Source organism: Pinus tabuliformis, chromosome 8 (genome assembly GCF_031772625.1).
Source record: "Pinus tabuliformis cultivar Carrire ecotype Pingquan chromosome 8, CPIR1, whole genome shotgun sequence".
NCBI lineage: Eukaryota > Viridiplantae > Streptophyta > Pinopsida > Pinales > Pinaceae > Pinus > Pinus tabuliformis.
The window spans coordinates 18,612,144-18,630,838 of record NC_142294.1 but is presented as its reverse complement, the minus strand read 5'-3'; the positions used below and the strand labels follow the sequence as shown (position 1 = coordinate 18,630,838).

Genomic DNA, 18,695 nt, shown 5'->3' with positions numbered 1-18,695 from the left:
GAGTTTCTTCCCTATAGCCTTGGATGCTAAGAGAGTTGGACTTCCTCACCCTTGTGCCCCCCCATATGATCATGCAACCAAGCCCCCTCATCCCTAGAGACTCCTCAAAGAGCATCCTCCAACAATGTATCCACCCCTTCATAGCAATTGATGACTTTGTTGAGGAGCTTGCTTCCTAATCTGATCGGCATCAACATCTAGCTCTAGTATGCCTTAACATCCTCACTTATGTACCACACATTATTTCAATAAGTAGCCATTAGCATGTCTTCTTACCTTTTCTTATAGCTTCTTTTAGCTAGATATTTTGATCTTTATACTTATCTGCTTTTGATATAGTTGCCTTCACTTCCTACTATGTAACTACATTGTATGTACCTTTTTTAGTCCCAATGACATAGTTTGGTGGTCATTTGTTGGACAATAATTCAATTATCTTATTATTACATTTTTTCATCATTTTCAAGTGTGTTCTTTTGGACTATAAGCATCATCACAATGAAAACAGAGGCAATTTCTATCAATTATTGCCTATCTTGGATATATATCCAATATGTTCAGATATTTTGATGTTTCTATATTTATATCTATATCCAACCATATCCTGGTAACTTAAGTAAAATGCTAAAATAATACAGTAAGAAAGTTAAGCCATTGTCAAATTTAAACTAAACAGGTAGGGGTTGCAGCCAATATCTGAGCTCATAGTCATTTAGGTGACTCAAAAATTGTAGAGACTGTGTGGCAGGATTCAAGGTGAAACCGAAGAAATCATTTAAGCACCAACTAAAAAATGTAAATTCGAACATTTGTTGTGTCTGGACATATTTGTTCAAATCTCTGATGTATTTTGAAAGGATTTCCCGCAGAACAATTTTCCGTTGATGTAAACCAAAGAAGGTTAATTGACCACTGACAGGTCTTGACATCTGGTAACGTTTTGACTCCTGAGTTATATTTGTAGAGATAAGCAAGTTGATAAGTTTTCAACTGTCCTGATTATCACAGAGGAATACTCCCAGTTTTTTTTTTCTCTACAACCATAATTAGAATTGTGCTTCAGAAAAAATATTCTTCCCGACTAGTTCTTATATCAGGAAAAATGTAGCATACCACATATTTCACCAAGATACAACTTTATTTGATAATTTGGCTTTCTCAATAAAAGGAAGCCCTTCAAACATCAGGGAAAGATGACGGTACCTCTCATGCAAATCAATTTGCTAGAAGAGCTCTGCCTATATTTTGACATATGTACAAAAGCCAGGTGGTTACTTGTAGAGGTTAGCAAGCTCACCCAATTTCAAGTGTGTTACCAAGAAGGCTGTCCACATCGGGAACAAGTATTACTCGTTTATTTATATCCCCGAGAAAGCAACACTGCTTAGTTACTGAATTAATAGCTGCAACATCTTGAGCAAAAATGCACTCAGATCCTGGTACAGCCTGGTCAAAAATTATATATGGCACTAGTCAAGAACCTTAATTGGATATAAGGAGTGCAATGAGTAACAAGAGTAATAAAACCAAAGTCCAGCAAAAGAATAACATGGCTCTAACACAGTTGTGACTTACATCTAAAAGTATATCACCAAGCCGCATCTTTACTGCCCCACTTTCATATACAAGCAGCTTTCCCATGAATCCTGCTGGCAACTTCCCAAGAACAGAAGTTTCTTCAGTACTCATACTCTGAGCACCTGAACTGCTAGCACCCTTATCTGATGACTCAGGAACCTTTGTATTCCACACACCAGGTAACTTGCCTAAAGGTAGTGAAGCTGGAATCTGGAAAAACAATATTTTATCGTCCTCACTTTCATTCTGCATATGAATTGCGACAACATTGATGTTAAAAACTTATTACATAATCAAATAGAAATATAACCAATGAGAAAAGAATTACGCAGAAATATTTATATTTGCTTGAGTGTTCTCATGGAACAAACCCATAAACCAAGCTCCTGTGCTGGAACTATAGTATCTTCATCAAATTCATTTACTGATCCTTCTCCAAATTCTTCTTCATCCAACAATTCTGTGAAGATACATACAAATTAATTATTACTGCAACAACAGTATTTACATCAAGGATTTCGTGAATTTTATGAGCTCAAGGCACTGCATACAACCAGATAATATGAACAAAGACAATATACCAGATTTTCCAGAGTAAGGCTTTCTCAGTGGAAGCGTCACAGGATAGTAGGCAGAATAATCCTGCAAGATGCCCCATGGATATGAAACCAACCAGAAGAACATAGAATGTCACCCTGATGAAGACTTAAATATAAATATTAAGAAGGGATTTATGCACAAAACACAATGAAGTTAGGAGCATACCAGAGGTTCAACAAACTCTTTCCCTGATTTTTTTGCCATACCATCTCCAAGTCTTCCACCCTGCATTCCATCTAATTAATGGGAGAAGATAAGTAAAGGAAATACCTGCTATTTATACGGGCACACCACACAGACATACACACATTATTCCTAAGCAGAAATATATCATGTGTGCTAGAAAGATAAAGCCAAAATATTAGCAATGCAATCACTAATTTCTTAAAGTGTTACTTTTGAGAGATGAACAATGAATGTTCTCGACCAATTATACCATCAATGAATGTCTTCTTGTCTGCTCCTCGAAAGCCGCTTCCACCACCACCACCACCACCTCCTCCTCCTCCTCCTCCTCCTCCCCCTCCTCCTCCACCACCACCTCCACTGCCACTGCCAAATCCTCTTGAAAAGCCTGCTGCCCTGGAAGTGGCACCAGCAGCAGATCCTCCAAATCCAAAAGCAACCCGCACAGGTGCCGCTGCTATGCACAAAAATTACAGTATCAGTGAATTCTTGTATGTACGACTCAAAAGAATCATTGTTGAGATATTTACACTGTACAGATTATCCTTAAAATATTGAACTATTTAACAAAACAATGATTTTGTCCCACACTAACTACTAAACAGAAACAGCTTGTATAAAAAATCTAAGAAGAAGACAAAAGCTACTCTGCTTTTCTGGAGTTGTGACTTTTGTCTTCAGACTACTCAAATTCCTCAACCTTATAATATGGTAGAAAAAACTTAACATGCCTAACCAATTATTTCAGTTTGAGTGAAGGGTACATTTTTGTTAAGACCATGGAAGAGGAGTTCAACAATCAATACCACCAACAACAGAGGAGCTCAACAATCAAAACCACCAACATCAACGAACATAAAGGGCTTCATACTCCTGATTAAATGCCAATCCCATACCCTCATACATGAAAGAATTCAATGAAAATGTTGCAATCTTACCAATCCATGGGATATAAAATTCTACTTTCTCTATTTGAAGCCTGATAAGGTCGTAACCACTCCCAAACATCTTGAAACAATTAATAGTAAAGTTAAAAATTTAAGTAAAAGTTGACATTTCATTTCTCTTTCCTTAAGTTGACATTTCCTTTCCTTTAAAAGAACTGTCAACTTTTACTTCAAGAATTTTGGTAGAATTCCTAGAGTTGAGTTAGATACTGTGTTTACGCTTGGGGTTTCGGGGGGTAGGGGGTAAGGGGTTTGGGGGGGTTGGCTTTATAACCAAGGAGGTTGTTTTGGGAAGGAAACAATCCTCAGTTTCCTCCAATACCACCTCAAAGGCTGCCATTGTGTCCCAGACTCCCCCTGTGCGTATGACACTTGACCGATCAGTTAGGTACCAAACTGGCATGTTTGGAACCTAATTGACACAAACCAGCTCACCACTCCAGTCAGTAATCTGGTTCAATACAACAGTCAGTCCAACCATCCAGTTTGACTGATTTCGTTTTGATGTTAGTAGCTCGATCAAGTACCTCTACACAGGCCTAAGTGTCAAGGCATGCTGAAGTTTACTGATACACCCTTAACCTTAGCAATTACGTTAATGATTAAAGTAACTTTTTTTATAAAACAAAAGTGAGTTAATCCAATGAAATGCAAAGGTTTTTGCATTAGTGAATTAGATGAATCTCATGTTGAAAAAGTTGTCATTGGTGTCAAAGGGTGAATGGGCTAGCATTTGTTTGGTGATTTGCATGCACAAATCAAGTGTATTTGGGTACAAAGATTCTCTAGATTGGTAGTCCCTGTCATGCCATTTCATTTGGTAGGTGGCACACCTTGTGGGTCCTCTTGGTTGGAGATATATTGATTTTTGAAGTGTGTGCCCCAAGGATGGCTTTAACAACAGCTCTTTTGCCCCAAAAGTCTATGATCTTATCACTTCATTGCAGCCCCTAGAAGAAGACCATTATTATAATTTAAGTTGACCTAAACTCATGTGTCCTAATCAGTCTTGAAAGGGTACTATTTGAAAGATATATTGATTTATATTGATTTTTTAGAGTGTCCTAAGCCTCCAGCTCCTAATAAATGGGTTATTTCAAAATAAAATTACTTGTTGCACAGGTCAGCTCCTTTTTAGGGCTCATCTAAAACTCTTATAAATACACCCAACTCGTGGGCAATTGAGACAAGAAAAATCGCTGATCTGAGGCAATAGTATCTTACGAGCAGTCCAAATCGAAGAGAAGACAGAATCTGGGATATGAAGCACAGAGTATTTTCTGAGGTCATTTCTGTGGAAGCAAGCTGACTGATCAAGATCACTTGAAGATAAGCCAAAAATTGTCTTCAAGAGGATGTCGCCTCCTTCCAATGTAAGCTGGTTAACCTTGGGGGTTGTAGCCCTTCCATTGTAACTTCCCTTGTGATATATATATATATATATAGTGTTCTTTTGATGTGATTGGTTAATGCTTTTGATACTAAATTGTAAACAAAAGTGAAACACTGATTTAACCCATGGCACCCCCCCCCTCTTAGTATTTCCAACAATTGGTATCAGAGCACGTTACACTCTAACAGTCTAATCATTGGAGGGAGAATTGTGAACAAATATGGATCATATGGAATGCATCTCTTCAAGGACAATTCCGGTGTTTGATGGAAATGATTATCCACTATGGAGCAGTTGCATGGAAACCTACTTGAAGGCTTTAGGAGTGGATGTTTGGCTCTCCATTGTAAATGGCTACAAAGTTCCTAAAAATCCTCCAACTGATCCTAACAAGAAGTTGTTCAGCTGTAATTCAAAAGCTCTTCATGCCATCATAGGTGGATTGTCAAGAACCATTAATTCCAAGGTGATGTCTTGCACCACAGCCAAAGAGTTTGGGATAAACTTAAAACTTTGTATGAAGGTAATGATGAGGTCAAGCATGTCAAACTTCAAAAAGATAGAGCTCAGTTTGAAAACCTAAAAATGGATGAAAAAGAGGATATTGTGACCTATTTGTTCAAAGTAGATGAAGTTGTCAACTCCATTAGAGGATTAGAAAAGAATTTAAAGATCCTTTGATCGTAAAAAAGGTCCTGAGATTACTTCACTTGAGATACATTGCCAAGGTATTTGCCATAGAAAAAACCAAGGAGTTGACCAAGATGACAATGGAAGAATTACATAGCACCCTTACAGCATACGAAATAAGAATAGATACAGAGGACGGGCAGTCAAATAGAGAAACAGCCTTTAAAGTCACAAAAACACAAGAAACAAAGAACTCGAGGTAGAAGACACACAAGGCAATGAATCAGATATAGAAGATGCAAATTTCATCAAGGAGCTCAAAAGACAAACCGGAAAAAACAAAGGTAGCCTACCTCTTAAATGTTTTCATTGCGGCTAAATAGGTCATTATGCTAAAAGATGTCCTTTTAAGGAAAAGAAGAGCTACCATAAGAAAAATCTTTATTCCAAAGAAGATAGTAGTTCTTCAAATGAAAGTGACACAGAAGAAGGGGATGCAAGAGAAATCCTTTTCATAACCCAAGAAAATCAAGATAATGATCATGATGACGAAGAGGTCAATGATTCGGATGATGAAGAACCAAATATGAGAATAGATTCTTTCTGGGGACTCTGAAAATATTCAAAGCCCAAACAAGAGGATGAAGATCTTCAAGAAAAATTGAAGCATAGTGAAAATGAAAATGCCAACCTCAGAAATAAAAAGTGTGATGAAGAAAACATCACTTTAAAGGTCCATCTTGAAGAAGCAAAGAGAATTGAGGAAGTGATGAAGACCCAGATGAATAAGAAAGAAGAAGAGTGTAAGAAACTTGAAGAGGACGTTGTAACATTCAGGGTTGAAGTTGATAAGCTTAACAAGAACTTGAACAGCTCATTAGTGTTGAATAAAACAGGTCTTGGTTATGAAGGCACATCTTCAAGCAAGGAAAAAATTAAAGGAAAATCTAGAAATGTTGCTGCATCAAAAAGTCCTACTTATGTTCCCAAGAACATCCATCACAAAGATGAACAGAAATGGATTGAACCTCCTCCAAGGCAAAACAACTTCAGAAGATGATCCTACTCTCCCAAGTATAACAATATCTTTCTTGGTCGTTGTTATTGTTGTGGAAATTTTGGTCATTTAAGCAATTCATTGTAAAATCAATACAAGATACAATGATGCAAGGAGCGGGAATGATTATGGATTATACCTAGAAATGTCCATGGAAACTACAATCCATTTGAACCACTAATGAACTAAAACATAATATGCTTCAAGTGCAATAATCTTGGTCACAAGGCACAAGATTGCAAGCTTGTGAAAGAGAATGCTCCAATTATGCAAACAAAGAAGCCAACTATGACATGGGAAAAGAAAAAGAAAGAAAAATGCAATCTAGCATTGTCGTTGAAGATAAAGAAGATGAATAGTACATAGACAATGGATGCTTGACACATCACTAGATATCAAAACAAATTTGTCATCATAAAAGAAAAAGGCAGTAGTGTTGCAGTTGGAGATAACTCTTTTGTCAAGATACTTGGAAAAGGTGAAGCAAACCTTGGAAGCGAACATATGAAAGCACAAAACGTTTTGCTAGTTAAGGATTTGAAGCACAATCTTCTCGGTGTTGGCAAGATGTGTGATCAAGGGTATAATCTCTTGTTTGACTCTCGAAAGTGCGAAGTTAGAGAAGAAGACTCAGGAAGATTGTTTGCAATAGTCACAAGAAGACCAAACAACATATACATTCTAGACCAAGTAGAGCGGAAGAAAATTGCAGCCAAGCAAGAGTCGTAAAGAAGGGAAAGATAAGAAGACGGAAGTCTTATTGAGGCCATATGTTCAGGGGGAGCAGCCCCAAAGACATAAGTCACCCTTTGCCATTGATGTCAAACGAGGAGAGAAAAGGAGGTGCAGCATGAAGACGAACGAGTGAAGCATGATAACAAGGAGAGCATGATTGTTGACATCTGTTACGACTGGAGACTTCAATTCTTCTTGACTTGTTCTAACTTGTCATTTAGTGACTTGTCAGTTTTAAGCTTCTTTATTTGCGTAAGAAGGTTTTGGTTATGATTCCTTAGATGTAAAAGCTCTTCGCTTTTTGGATTGTTGATTTTATTCTTAGTATTCTCCTCATTCAGGGTTTTTAAACCCAAATTTTCTTCTTCCTTTTCTGATAGACTATCGTTGAGTTTCTTCTCAACACTTTTCTTTTCTTGTTCTAATTTGTGCATTTTAGCTTTACACGTTCTTCTATGTTCAAGGAGTTTTTGATTATGATCTTTTAAACGGGAATTTCCTTTGGTTTTATTAGATATGAATTTTTTAAGCTCCTTTTGTTTTTTATTGGATCTCTTGGAACATCAATTTCGAAATCTCCTTAAGGTTTTGTGATGATTGCATTATCGATTTTGACTTTATGGTCGTGTATTGGAATGTGATCATCTTCTTCTTATAAGGGAGAAAAGAAAAAAATAAAAAATAAAACATAAACAAACAAACAAAAAATCAATGTTTAAAAAATTGTACCGAATTTTTTAAACCAAGGTAATCCGAAAATTATGTCAATTTCTTCACTAAGCATAGTTGCCACACCAAATTGAGATACATACTCATATTCATCAATTATTACTTGCAAGTTTTTAATTTTGTATTCGGCATCGAATAAAGAGGCATCTTTATTCTCGATTATATCTGATCCTGAAATTAATAATTGATTTGTTAAATTAACATTAATATAATTTTCCTGATGATTTTCGTTGACAATGACAGTGATATGTTTTCCTTGGATATTCCCTTTTAATGTACACAATCCATAACATGGAATCATGCCACGTTTACAAGAGAATATTCCTTCCATCATTCTTCCTTCTCTTTCTTTACTATTTTTTTAAAGTCTTTTACTCCCTTTATAATTAAATATTTTTTTTAAATTTTCTTTTAATAACTTGACTTCTTTGTACCACAACTCATAATATTTTATATTATAGCAAATATAAAAACTTTTTAATCTCTTCTGATTATGGAGAGTAGCGTCTTATTTATTGATAGTCACAATGGTTCACTGATATGTCATTAATTCATTCTATCTCACCTCCACGGCTATTAGTATTTCTGAAATTTTATGAAACCCTTTATGGCCCGACCAATATTTCTATGATTATTTTTCCTGTTTGAAATAGAAAATGTGGGCACATTCAAGCAGCAGGTACATATGGCAATAATCACAATTATATGATAATGTATCATATAGAAATGTAAGGATGGAAGTCGATGCCACAAATCGTTGGGTTGTGATGATTTGCAGTGGTTGGTCAAGACCGAACGCAACAAATAAGAAGGCGTTGCCTCTGGTAGGTGAAAAGATGGGTTGTCAGCAAGTAGTCAATTTGTTCTCACGCGGAGTAGATTTAATTATTATGAAGGATCTTAGTGTTTGGCCCTTCGTGGATTTACAACATGATATTTTTTTGAGTGGTGGTTTTATCTCCAACAACACAACCACTGTAACGCTGATTATATTTGTTATTCACTTGTTATGGTAGTCGTTGTGGCGGCAATATTTGGTGTGGTTAGCTACTGGTGGAAAAACGGGCAGTAGTCGAAATATTATGTATGGAGGAGGGCCTTCGCGGCAATGTTCGGTCGACAATATATATCGTTGTGATTGTAGTTGAAAGCAGTAGCGGCTACAGGAGATTACAGCCAAGGTGTCATGGGCAAGCGGTCAACAGTTGTGGTGAACCGCAGCCTGTTGTCCACAGGTAATGTTATTTTATTTTTTATTTTTATTTTTTTATATGATTTTCTTTTATTTTTTTTAATAATTCTATTGTTTTTATTATTATTTTTATCACATTTTTTAAAACTTTTTTCTATAATTTTTTTTAACTTTTTTTTTCTTTATTTATCTAGATTCTATATATATGCTCTCTTTTTTTTGACCTATTCTTTTCTCTCTCCTTTTTTTAATATATATATATATATATATATATATATATATGTTGTTTTATTTATTTATTTATTTTTTGACTTCTTTTTTCTCTCTTTTTCTCTTTTTTCTTTTTTTAAATAATTTTATGCCCAAAAGGTCTGATAGCGAATCACGCAGAATGGAGAACCTCCAACTATATAGCGAAACACCAACTACATTGACGAAGACTTTAATGGCAAATGGCCAAGATCAGAGAACGTGGCTTTGATACAAATGTAACAAACAAAGTTCGTATACACAACAGAGTAATCTTCAAAAGACTTGGAAGATGTAAACATCTATAGTAGGACAAGTAATTGTATATTGAATATTATATAAAAGAATTGATATGAGATGATTACAAATGAGAATGATGGCCTTCTTATATACCCTAGGCAGGCGCCCTTTCATGAATGGTCATGTCCCTAAGACATGCCTCTTAATTACTAACTAACTAACCATTAGATAATTAATTATTAGTCATTATTATTATACTTATATTTATATTTATTACTTTTATATGAATTATATTCATAACATCAATGACAAAGGGGGAGATTGTTGGAAAAACTATCATTGATGTCAAAAGGTGAATGAGCCAGCATTTGTACATTGATTTGTGTGCACACATCAAGTGAATATGGGTACAACGATCCTATAGATTAGTAGTCCTTATCGCACCATTTCATTTGATAGGTGGCACGCCTTTTTCTGCCCCAAGGATCGGTTTAGCACTAGTTCCTTTGCCCCAAATGTTTATGACCTTATCATTTCATTGCAGTGCCTAGAAGAAGGTCAAAATTATAATTTAAGTTGACCTAAATTCATGTGTCCTAATCAGCCTTGAAAGGAGACTATTTGAAAGACAATTTATTTTTTACAGTATCCTAAGTCTCCTCTAAGCATGTCAGTTCACCTTCCTTAGGTTGGCTCCTAATAAATGGGTTATTTCAAATAAAACTACTTGTTGCTGCACAAGTCAGCTCCTTTTTAGGGCTCCACCAAAAAATCATATAAATACACCCAACTCGTGGGAAATTGAGGCAAGAAAATTCATTGATCTAAGGCAATAATATCTTGGGAGCAATACGAAGCTAAGAGAATATAGAATCTATGATATGAAGCACAATGATCAAGGTTAAGGAATCGAATTCTTCAAATATTTTTTGAGGTCATTTTTGTGGAAGCAAGCTAGCTTATCAAGATCATTTTAAGGTAAACCAAAAATTTTCTTCTGCTAGAAAGAGCAAAGTTTGTGGCAAATCCAAAGGCCTATTCTAAGGCCCTACCCAAGATCAACTATGCCATTCTTTGAGTACTAAACAGACATCATTCAAGGACGAATTTGTGACGACTAACTCGTTGAGCAGAGGACAAATTTAACGTTCATCATCATTGACTTGAGGCAACCCCTTCTGAGGCCAGTCTAAAATTTTATGGCAGAACTAAACTTTTGAAGTTTCCTAAGGCACACTGAATTAGAGTTCTCACACATCTTTGTCGCATGTGTGTTTAGTATTATGAGAATTCCAAACACGAAATTCTACTACAATAACTGATTTATTTCTCCTACTTATTTTCCAGTGGTGCGGTTGCACAAGATGATCAGAGTAGGGGGCATCTCGACAGCGGCGGAAGGATTTCCAGGAGGGAAATCAAGACTCAGGGGAAGTCCAGAAGAGAACTTCCAGACGGGAAGTAGAGACTCAAAGGAGTCGAAAAGAGAACTTCTAGGAGGGAAGTAGAGGAACATCATGGCACTACGCGGAGTAAGAGACCAGGATAGACTAGACGGAGCGTTGAACTTCGCAATCTGGAAGACCAAAATCTTATCTGTACTTGACGGAAATCGTGTCAAGAACTTGGCCTTGAGGATAATAGCCATCCCAGTCGACACCAATGATAACGACAAGTACAAGGAGGCAATGGCGAGGGTCAAGAGCATCATCCTTGACGGGGTCAAGGATCATGTAGTACCACACATAGCCGAGAAGGAAACAACATTTGAGATGTGGGAGGCTCTCAAGAAATTGTATCAGCATACTTCTATGCAGAGAAGAATGCTACTTGAGAACCAGTTGAGGTTGTATCAGATGAAGAAGGGAGAACTGATTAACACCTTCCTCGGACGACTGAATGAGATCTGAGATCAGTTGACTGTTATAGAAGCAATAGCGGATCAGGATTTGATGGTGAGGACAGCCTTAAATGTTATCTCAAAAGACTGGGAGGTATTTGTCCAGAGTATACTGGGCAAAGGGACTCTCCCACCTTGGGACGAGATGTGGGCAGCTCTTCGCCAGGAAGAGATAAAACGGCAGTCGAAGACGGGTAGCAGCAGCAACAAGATCAAAGTCAAGCAAGAGGAGGAAGATGCTACCCTAGCATCTAAGGGAAAGCAGGAGAAGCGGAAGAAGAAAGATCTTTCCAAGATCAAGTGCTTCCACTGTGGGGAGCTGGGTCATTATGTGTCCAGTGTCCAAGGAAGAAGAGTAAGGGAGAGTCTTCCGAGACTAAGGCAGTGCCAGCATGAGCAGAGAAGGAAGTTTTGACAGACAATGATTGTGCCATGAGTGCACACGCGCCACTTGAGAAGAAGTGGGGAGACATCGAGTTGTAGTCAAGCGGACTACAGGCGATGAGGGGCAGGATCCTCGAGGTACCTAGCCTCTTGGATTAAACCATGCTACGGGAACCCCGAAGAGAAGTGGCAGGACTGGCTAATGTGGGTAGAGACTGATGCGGATGGAGCGGCAAAGAGAGCTACAGTGCAGGAGTCCCAAGATAGTGCTAAGCTAGCAGGCTGCAGCAATGCGAGAGGCACAAGAGTGTTGCACTAGTGCAGGATGGCACAGAGAGGTGTGCAATGGTGCGAGATGCAAGGAGTTGTTGCAGCAGCGCAAAAGTCGGGTAGGGAGCACTTGTCAGCGGCAGAAGGAGCTTCATCATCAATGGGTGTCTGTAGCCCAACAGGGAGGTCAGAGTTGGGAGACCAATTACTTACTTCTCAGTAATGGAGATGCAGTGCAGCAGCGGGTAGCATGATGCAACAAGATGAGAGGAGGTGCAATGCGGATGCAGTGCTGGGAGAAAGGACCAGCAACAGCACGGATGCAGGGGGAGTTGTCGTATAGATGCAGCAGTGGTAGTGGCAGAACCATGGGCAACAGTACAGAATGCAGCAGTGCAGAGGATGTTGGGCAGGAAGGCCTAGCATTAGCACAGGTACCGATGCCAAATGATTAGAGTAATACTTAGTAAGGAGTATTGCTAGAGCATAGTCCTCGCTAAGAGGGAGTGTTGATTTGGGGTAGCATTGAATGTGCTCTAGCCACGAAATTTGGTGGAGAGGTTGGGGCACATGAGATCTCCAATACCTAGAAAGGGTTTGGGCAGATTCTAAACAATTCAGGAGATATTAAAATAATTAATATTTTTAATGGAGTCCCTAAGTCTAAACTTAGGGAAAATAAAATATTAATGTGGATTAATATGAAACTATGTTAGAATGGTCCAAAAGACATGGATTAAGCCAGATCTAATCTTAGCCGTTGAATAGGGACTTAATCTCAGTCGTTGATATGTCAATAGGAAAAGTATAATAGAAGGCTTGAGCGTCACTTGGAGAGGACACCAGAGTGATCAGTCATTCTATTCTCTAGAGCGAGGTTTGCTAAGAGAGATAGAATTAGTGATCGGGAGATGCAGCTGAGGGACATCTGAGTACAAAGAGACAGAGAGGCAGAGATAGTGTCGGGAGAGCAGCACAGTAGCCAAGGAGAGTGACACGAGCCAGCCAGGGCTCACGCAGAGGCAGTCGGGAGCTGCGCAGAGCCTCAGAGAGGCCAGCGTTACTGACACAAAGGGCCAGAGGGTTGACATAGGGACTCCTAAGGCTGATGCAGACCCATATGGGTTGACGCAGGGCTAGCGCTGGGCAAAGAGGGGCTGACACGGTCCAGAGAGAGGCTGACGCTGGGGTTTCTAAGGCATATTTGTGCTGAGTAGCTGCCGGAAGGTTTATCCGGGCTTTCAGCCAAGAGGATTTGTCAGAAATTGAGAGGTATTGTTGTCAAGGAAATTCTCTGTTGGGTAGGTCAATTTCGGCACCCAGATTGTACTCTGATATTGCTTAATAAGAAAACCCTCAGATAGCTGCACTGATTTTCCCACATTGGATTTTTCCGGAGACATTAGTCCAAAAATAATGGTGTCATATGGTGTGATTGTTTATGTTTCCTGTAGTTGTTGATTTGTAATATGTTGAACATGCACTAGTGTTTATTTTCAGCATTTACATTGTAAATAACTTGTTAAGTACAATAACAAGTAGGTAGGAATAAATCAAATAATGTGTGTGGAGGGTTTCTAACTAAGTAAATTTAGAAACTTCAACACATGTAACCATATGAAAGACTTACCAAGCACATTCATAACTAACTCTTCCTTCATGATTCTTGAAGATATGAACCATGCTCTAGGGAAGAATATCTTTAAATATGCATACCTTTTCTTTCATATAATCATATAGCCATCATTTAAGCAAACTTGCTCCTTATACCTGTCAAAGATAGGTTTCCTTTTCCAAGAAGAGAAAGACTTTCATTATGCCTTTCATACTATAACTTCACCATTAGCATTCCTTCATCCTTTAGAAATATTGTTTCCATACTAGATGAAATATATACCAACCATATTGTTGCTTCCAAGAATCTTCCATAAGGATGATTCTTATAGGATCTTGAGGATCCTTCTTTTGCAAAAATGACTACCTCTAACATGATGTTAGAAAATGCTCGGATGAACAATAATATGCAAAATCATCCCCACCTCTTCATTCTTGGACGGCTAGATAATCTTTCAAAGCAGCTTGATTATGTAGACTCTAATTTCTCTATAATCACATGCTTCTATCTATGATTCCATGCTTTTACAAAACTAAGACTCTTCTAGAGTAATAATGCAAGCTACTCTACTTTCTACTTAATAAAAGAAAGACAAACTTCATAAAGAACCTGACAGAGATGGAGCTTCCTTCAATAGTAGAGATCCTTTCGGCTTCCTCTCAGGTTCTCCACTTTCCTTAGCTATGTGAGTTTCACTTCTTTCCTTCCTTTTGTTCACTTCAATGTTTGAACAATCCCTTTTAAAGTGTCCATACTCATTGCATCCAAAGCACCGAATCTTGGACATGTCTGTCTTCTTCTTGGACTTTCCAAACTTCCCTTTCCTCAACTTCTTGGTCCTTGCAATGAAGGCTTGAGATATTTCATTTGATTCAGTATCATCCTTTGCCTTGATCCTAGATTCTTCCAAGATACATTGAGCCCACAATTCATCAAAAGGTGTAGTATCCTTCTTTAAGTAGATACTAGTTGCAAAACTGCTCCAATTAGGTGGCAAAGCATTTAATACACAAATGGTCATCTCAGAGTCGGAAACAGTTTCCCCAAGCCCTTGTAATTGATCTCTTATTTGTGAGATCTTCATCAGATAGGTGGTCATGTCTTCATCCTTGGATTTCCTTATTCTATATAGTTGATTTCTCAAGGAAATCTTTTGACCTTGTGTACTTATAGAGTACAATTTTACCAACTTATCATACACAGCCTTTGATGTCTTCAAATCAACAACAAAGGGAACAAGATGATCTTTAATGGATTCAACAATAATCCTTTGTGCCCTCACCTCTCCCTTCTCGTCCTTTGCTAGTTCTTGAGTCTTTTCTTTGCTTGGTTCAGCAACTTCACCAAGAACATATTCCATGACTTCGTTATCTATGAGTGCTAGGTCAATCCTCTTCTTCCATGCTAGGAAATCTGTTGATCCAACGAGCGTTTTTCTTTCCTTGCAAAATGTAGCCATATGATTTGTAGATTGAGACATAGAAAAACAATCTAACACTTAATTGTCAACCAAGAGTCCTCTTCCTTGATGATGTCTCCAACTATCTAAGACTTTTAAGGAGACTTCAACGATGCCCTAGAAAGATGTCTTCTAGGATGCATTTAGCAACAGTGTCTTCGAACATCTTCAAAAACTGAATGATGATATCAAGATTCCTTGATGCTTCATCTTCTTCAAGATGATGCACGAGAGAAACTTCAACAAATACTTATCTTTTCTTCCTTTAATGAGCCCTTGATGATGAGGTCTTCTTCAATGAAGGCTTCACATAGTAACCCTCCTTCGAGATCAATAGGTCTTCTTCTTCTTACCTTGTGTCTTTCTGCAAATGATTCTCCTTGAAAAGCAAACCCTTCTTTGTGTCCCTCCAGCTACCTTCTCTCATTCACCTTAGCTCTAATACCATGTTGGAGAATGAAATATGGTAACTATTAATTCAATTTCTCCTTATTCCTTAATAATTGCTTGTGAACTGATAGTTGGAATTTGTATTCGACAAGATTCCCTTGCATGTACTGGCGGTTGAAGCTCCGCAAGTTTTTTTCTCTGTTAGCGAGGGTTTCGTTGGGGGATCGCCATGGTCAGCAACCGAAACAGCGAGGGCAAGGTCAATGAGGGTGGGCATGGTACTGCTCCATTCAATGACGAAGCGCCGGTGAAAGATGTTCCGCAGTGTGTTCAAGACGAGCCTCAGAGGACGGCGCAGGCGTGGTTTATGGGAGGACCCAATAACTCCGACCAGCAAAAATCGTGGAATGCCTATGCTGCTTCCAAGTTGGAAGATGCAGATCTGGAAGTCGCGGGGCCTGAATCCTTTGCCCCTTTGATCAGAACTGCAAATGACACAGTTATGGGCACCTTCAACATTCAGCTACTCAGATCTAATGTTGATCCATCATATCAGAAGCCCAGAAGAGCAAGAAGCCTTAAAAAAAACCAGATCTGTGGGCATGCAACTGTAAGGTGGCAATCTCAGATGGGTACAAACTTGAAGCAGCTTCCCCTCTTGAACCAGCCAGATCTACCTAAAGAAACACATGCATTTCAGATCCAAGTCAATATCTCGGGCAAAACGACAATGCAATGGGTACGCGCAACAGATCTCGTGCAGGATCTTCTGCAAAAACTCGAAAGCCGACTGGGGATCCCCTCCTTTTACCTCAAACTACTATATAAGGGTAAGCAACTTATGAATCCCCTTCCTCTCTCCTTTTACAGCATTCAAAAGGATGCTTCTATTGGGGCTTCTTTCCATTTAAGAGGTGGTTCCTTTGGGCAAACCTCCTCTGCCCCCTCTTTCTCTTACAAAGGTGCAGCTTGCAAAGACGCGGCCCAACCTCAGTTCTCTTCAAAGGCAGCCCAGCTAAATGGCGCTCCAAAGCCGTTTTTGGTAGACAAATCAGAGAAAATTCCCTCCATTAACTTCAATAATCCTAAGATTGAAAATCGCTACCAGATACTTGCAGAATCAGCACTCATATGCAGATTTAATGGACTATGGCCTCGCACAGCAGATCTTTACCAATGGGTCCATTCCTCTTGGACGAAAAAGTGCAAGATCTACTTATGTTCAAAAGGATTCTTCTTGGTGGTTTTTGACTTAAATGAAGACTACTAGAAAACCTTTACGGGAGGCCCTTGGTTCTGGGGTTCGGCTGGACTTTTTCTCACCCCTTGGTTTCCAGACTTCGACCCCTCTACAGCTGTCATATCTAAGCTTCCCATTTGGGTCAGGCTCCCAAATCTTCCGGCTCATTTCTGGGAGTTCTCTGTCTTCTTAGCCATGGGAAATACTTTACGACGCTACCTGGCTACAGATACCTCAAGAAAGGTAAATGGTCTCTACACTTATGGCAGACTATGTGCAAAAATAGATATCAGCAAAGGACTGTCGGATCAGATTAATCTCAAGTTTGGAGATTTCCACTGGACTCAGCCATTGGATTACGAGAACACAGCCTTCCGATGCCGCCATTGTCACCAAGCGGGGCACCTCCAGAGCACTTGCTCCCAGTTCACCGATAAAAAGAAGAATCTGAATCGCAAGCCCAAATCCAAGAGATGGAATCCTTTTGAGCCTCCCCGTCCTTTGGACGATTTATATTTCTCTAGTTCGGAGGAGGAGGACTCTGAAGCAGATGTGCAGAAGGATGAGGAAATTGAAGCTGATTTGCAGAATGATGAGATTCCGATGGATGCTCCCTCGGTCGGTCCGGCGGCTCCCTCTAACCCTCAGATTTCTCAGAAACGTTCTCTTTCTTCTTCGTCCTCAGACTCTGATAAGGAAACTCAGCCGCCAGTGCAGAATAATCTACAACTTGTTATGGCTCAGCCAAACTCCACTGGGTGGGTCAAAGTGAGCAAGAAAAAAGGCAAAAAATGTCGTATTGCAGGAACTACCCCCTCGGGGTAGCTGTCTCTGCTCAGTGCTATCCTTCTGTACTCCTATGTTTTCTTTGGTCGTTTCTTTCTCTGTCTCTAAGGAGCAAGGTTGATAGCCTTTCACCTCTGGCTCCCTTGCTTCTCTACTTGGCTTGTATGCAAGCTTGATTGTACTATACTTTTCTTTTCTTAATAGAATTAGTCTTTATTCAGAAAAAAAAAAAAAAAAAAAAAAAAAAAAAAAAAAAAAAAATTGTTTGTGAACTTTATTTATTTTCTCGTGTTTCTTTATTAGATATTTTCATCAAACAACTATTAAGAGAAAAACAGTAAAGACAATGGACACAAAATTAGGCTCCTCTTCTTATAGAATCTGCATCAAATGAGAAAACCAAGACCTAAACCCTAGATTAAGTCCCCCTCCAAGCAACAAGTCAACCCTCCAAGAAGATCTTCCAAGAAGGTCAACGATCAGCCAAAACAACAAGGATCAATTATGCTCTAACCAGCATCCAGATTCAACTTCGGCCCCAGCTTCGACCTGCAACTTCAGCCCTACAAAAACCCTAGCTTCTTCGCACGTGTGAGAGAAAAAATAGCCCAAAGCAGATATTTCTTCTTCTCCTTGACTTCTCCTTGCTTTCTAGACCTTTGCACTTGCTTCCTTGATGCTACCAGCTTCAGATCGAACTTCTTGATGAGAGAGATCGAATTGGTCTTCAAATGAGGTTGATGTTGCTTCTATTTATACACATCTGAGGGGTTTGAATTCTTTCTCTTAGGGCCGACTCGTCATTTCCTGGGCCGACTTGTGCTTGAAGGTTTCTATGACTTTCTAGACTCAAAATCAATATTTTTTACATGTTACATCTTGCCCGATAGGGTCTTATATAGATGATAAAGACACTTTTGACTCGAGGAAAATTATTCTTTTGACATAACAAATCCTAGAAGCATGAAGAACACGCTTGATGTAGATGACCATCAAAATGAAGCATTAAACCCATGCTCAAAATAATATTTTTCTTTCTTCTTTTTTCTTGTAACATAAGATAATGATTTGAGTACATTGACAATTATGAAGACCAAAGCTAGTTACATTTCCAG

The 18,695-nt window shown here is 38.8% G+C and overlaps 1 protein-coding gene across 1 annotated transcript in view; it reads right to left on the bottom strand.

Annotated features, from left to right (window-relative positions):
- Positions 1-827: 827 nt before the first annotated feature.
- The window catches only part of LOC149233938 (uncharacterized), an 83,367-nt gene continuing 65,499 nt past the window's right edge, over positions 828-18,695 (bottom strand). The window contains exons 6-11 of the mRNA XM_089371689.1: positions 2,615-2,818; positions 2,344-2,414; positions 2,160-2,220; positions 1,950-2,038; positions 1,576-1,824; positions 828-1,446 (exon numbers count right to left, since the gene is read on the bottom strand). Of these exons, the coding sequence (XP_089227815.1) occupies positions 1,294-1,446; positions 1,576-1,824; positions 1,950-2,038; positions 2,160-2,220; positions 2,344-2,414; positions 2,615-2,818 (827 nt within the window). The 3' untranslated portion in view covers positions 828-1,293. The remainder of the gene's footprint in view (positions 1,447-1,575; positions 1,825-1,949; positions 2,039-2,159; positions 2,221-2,343; positions 2,415-2,614; positions 2,819-18,695) is intronic.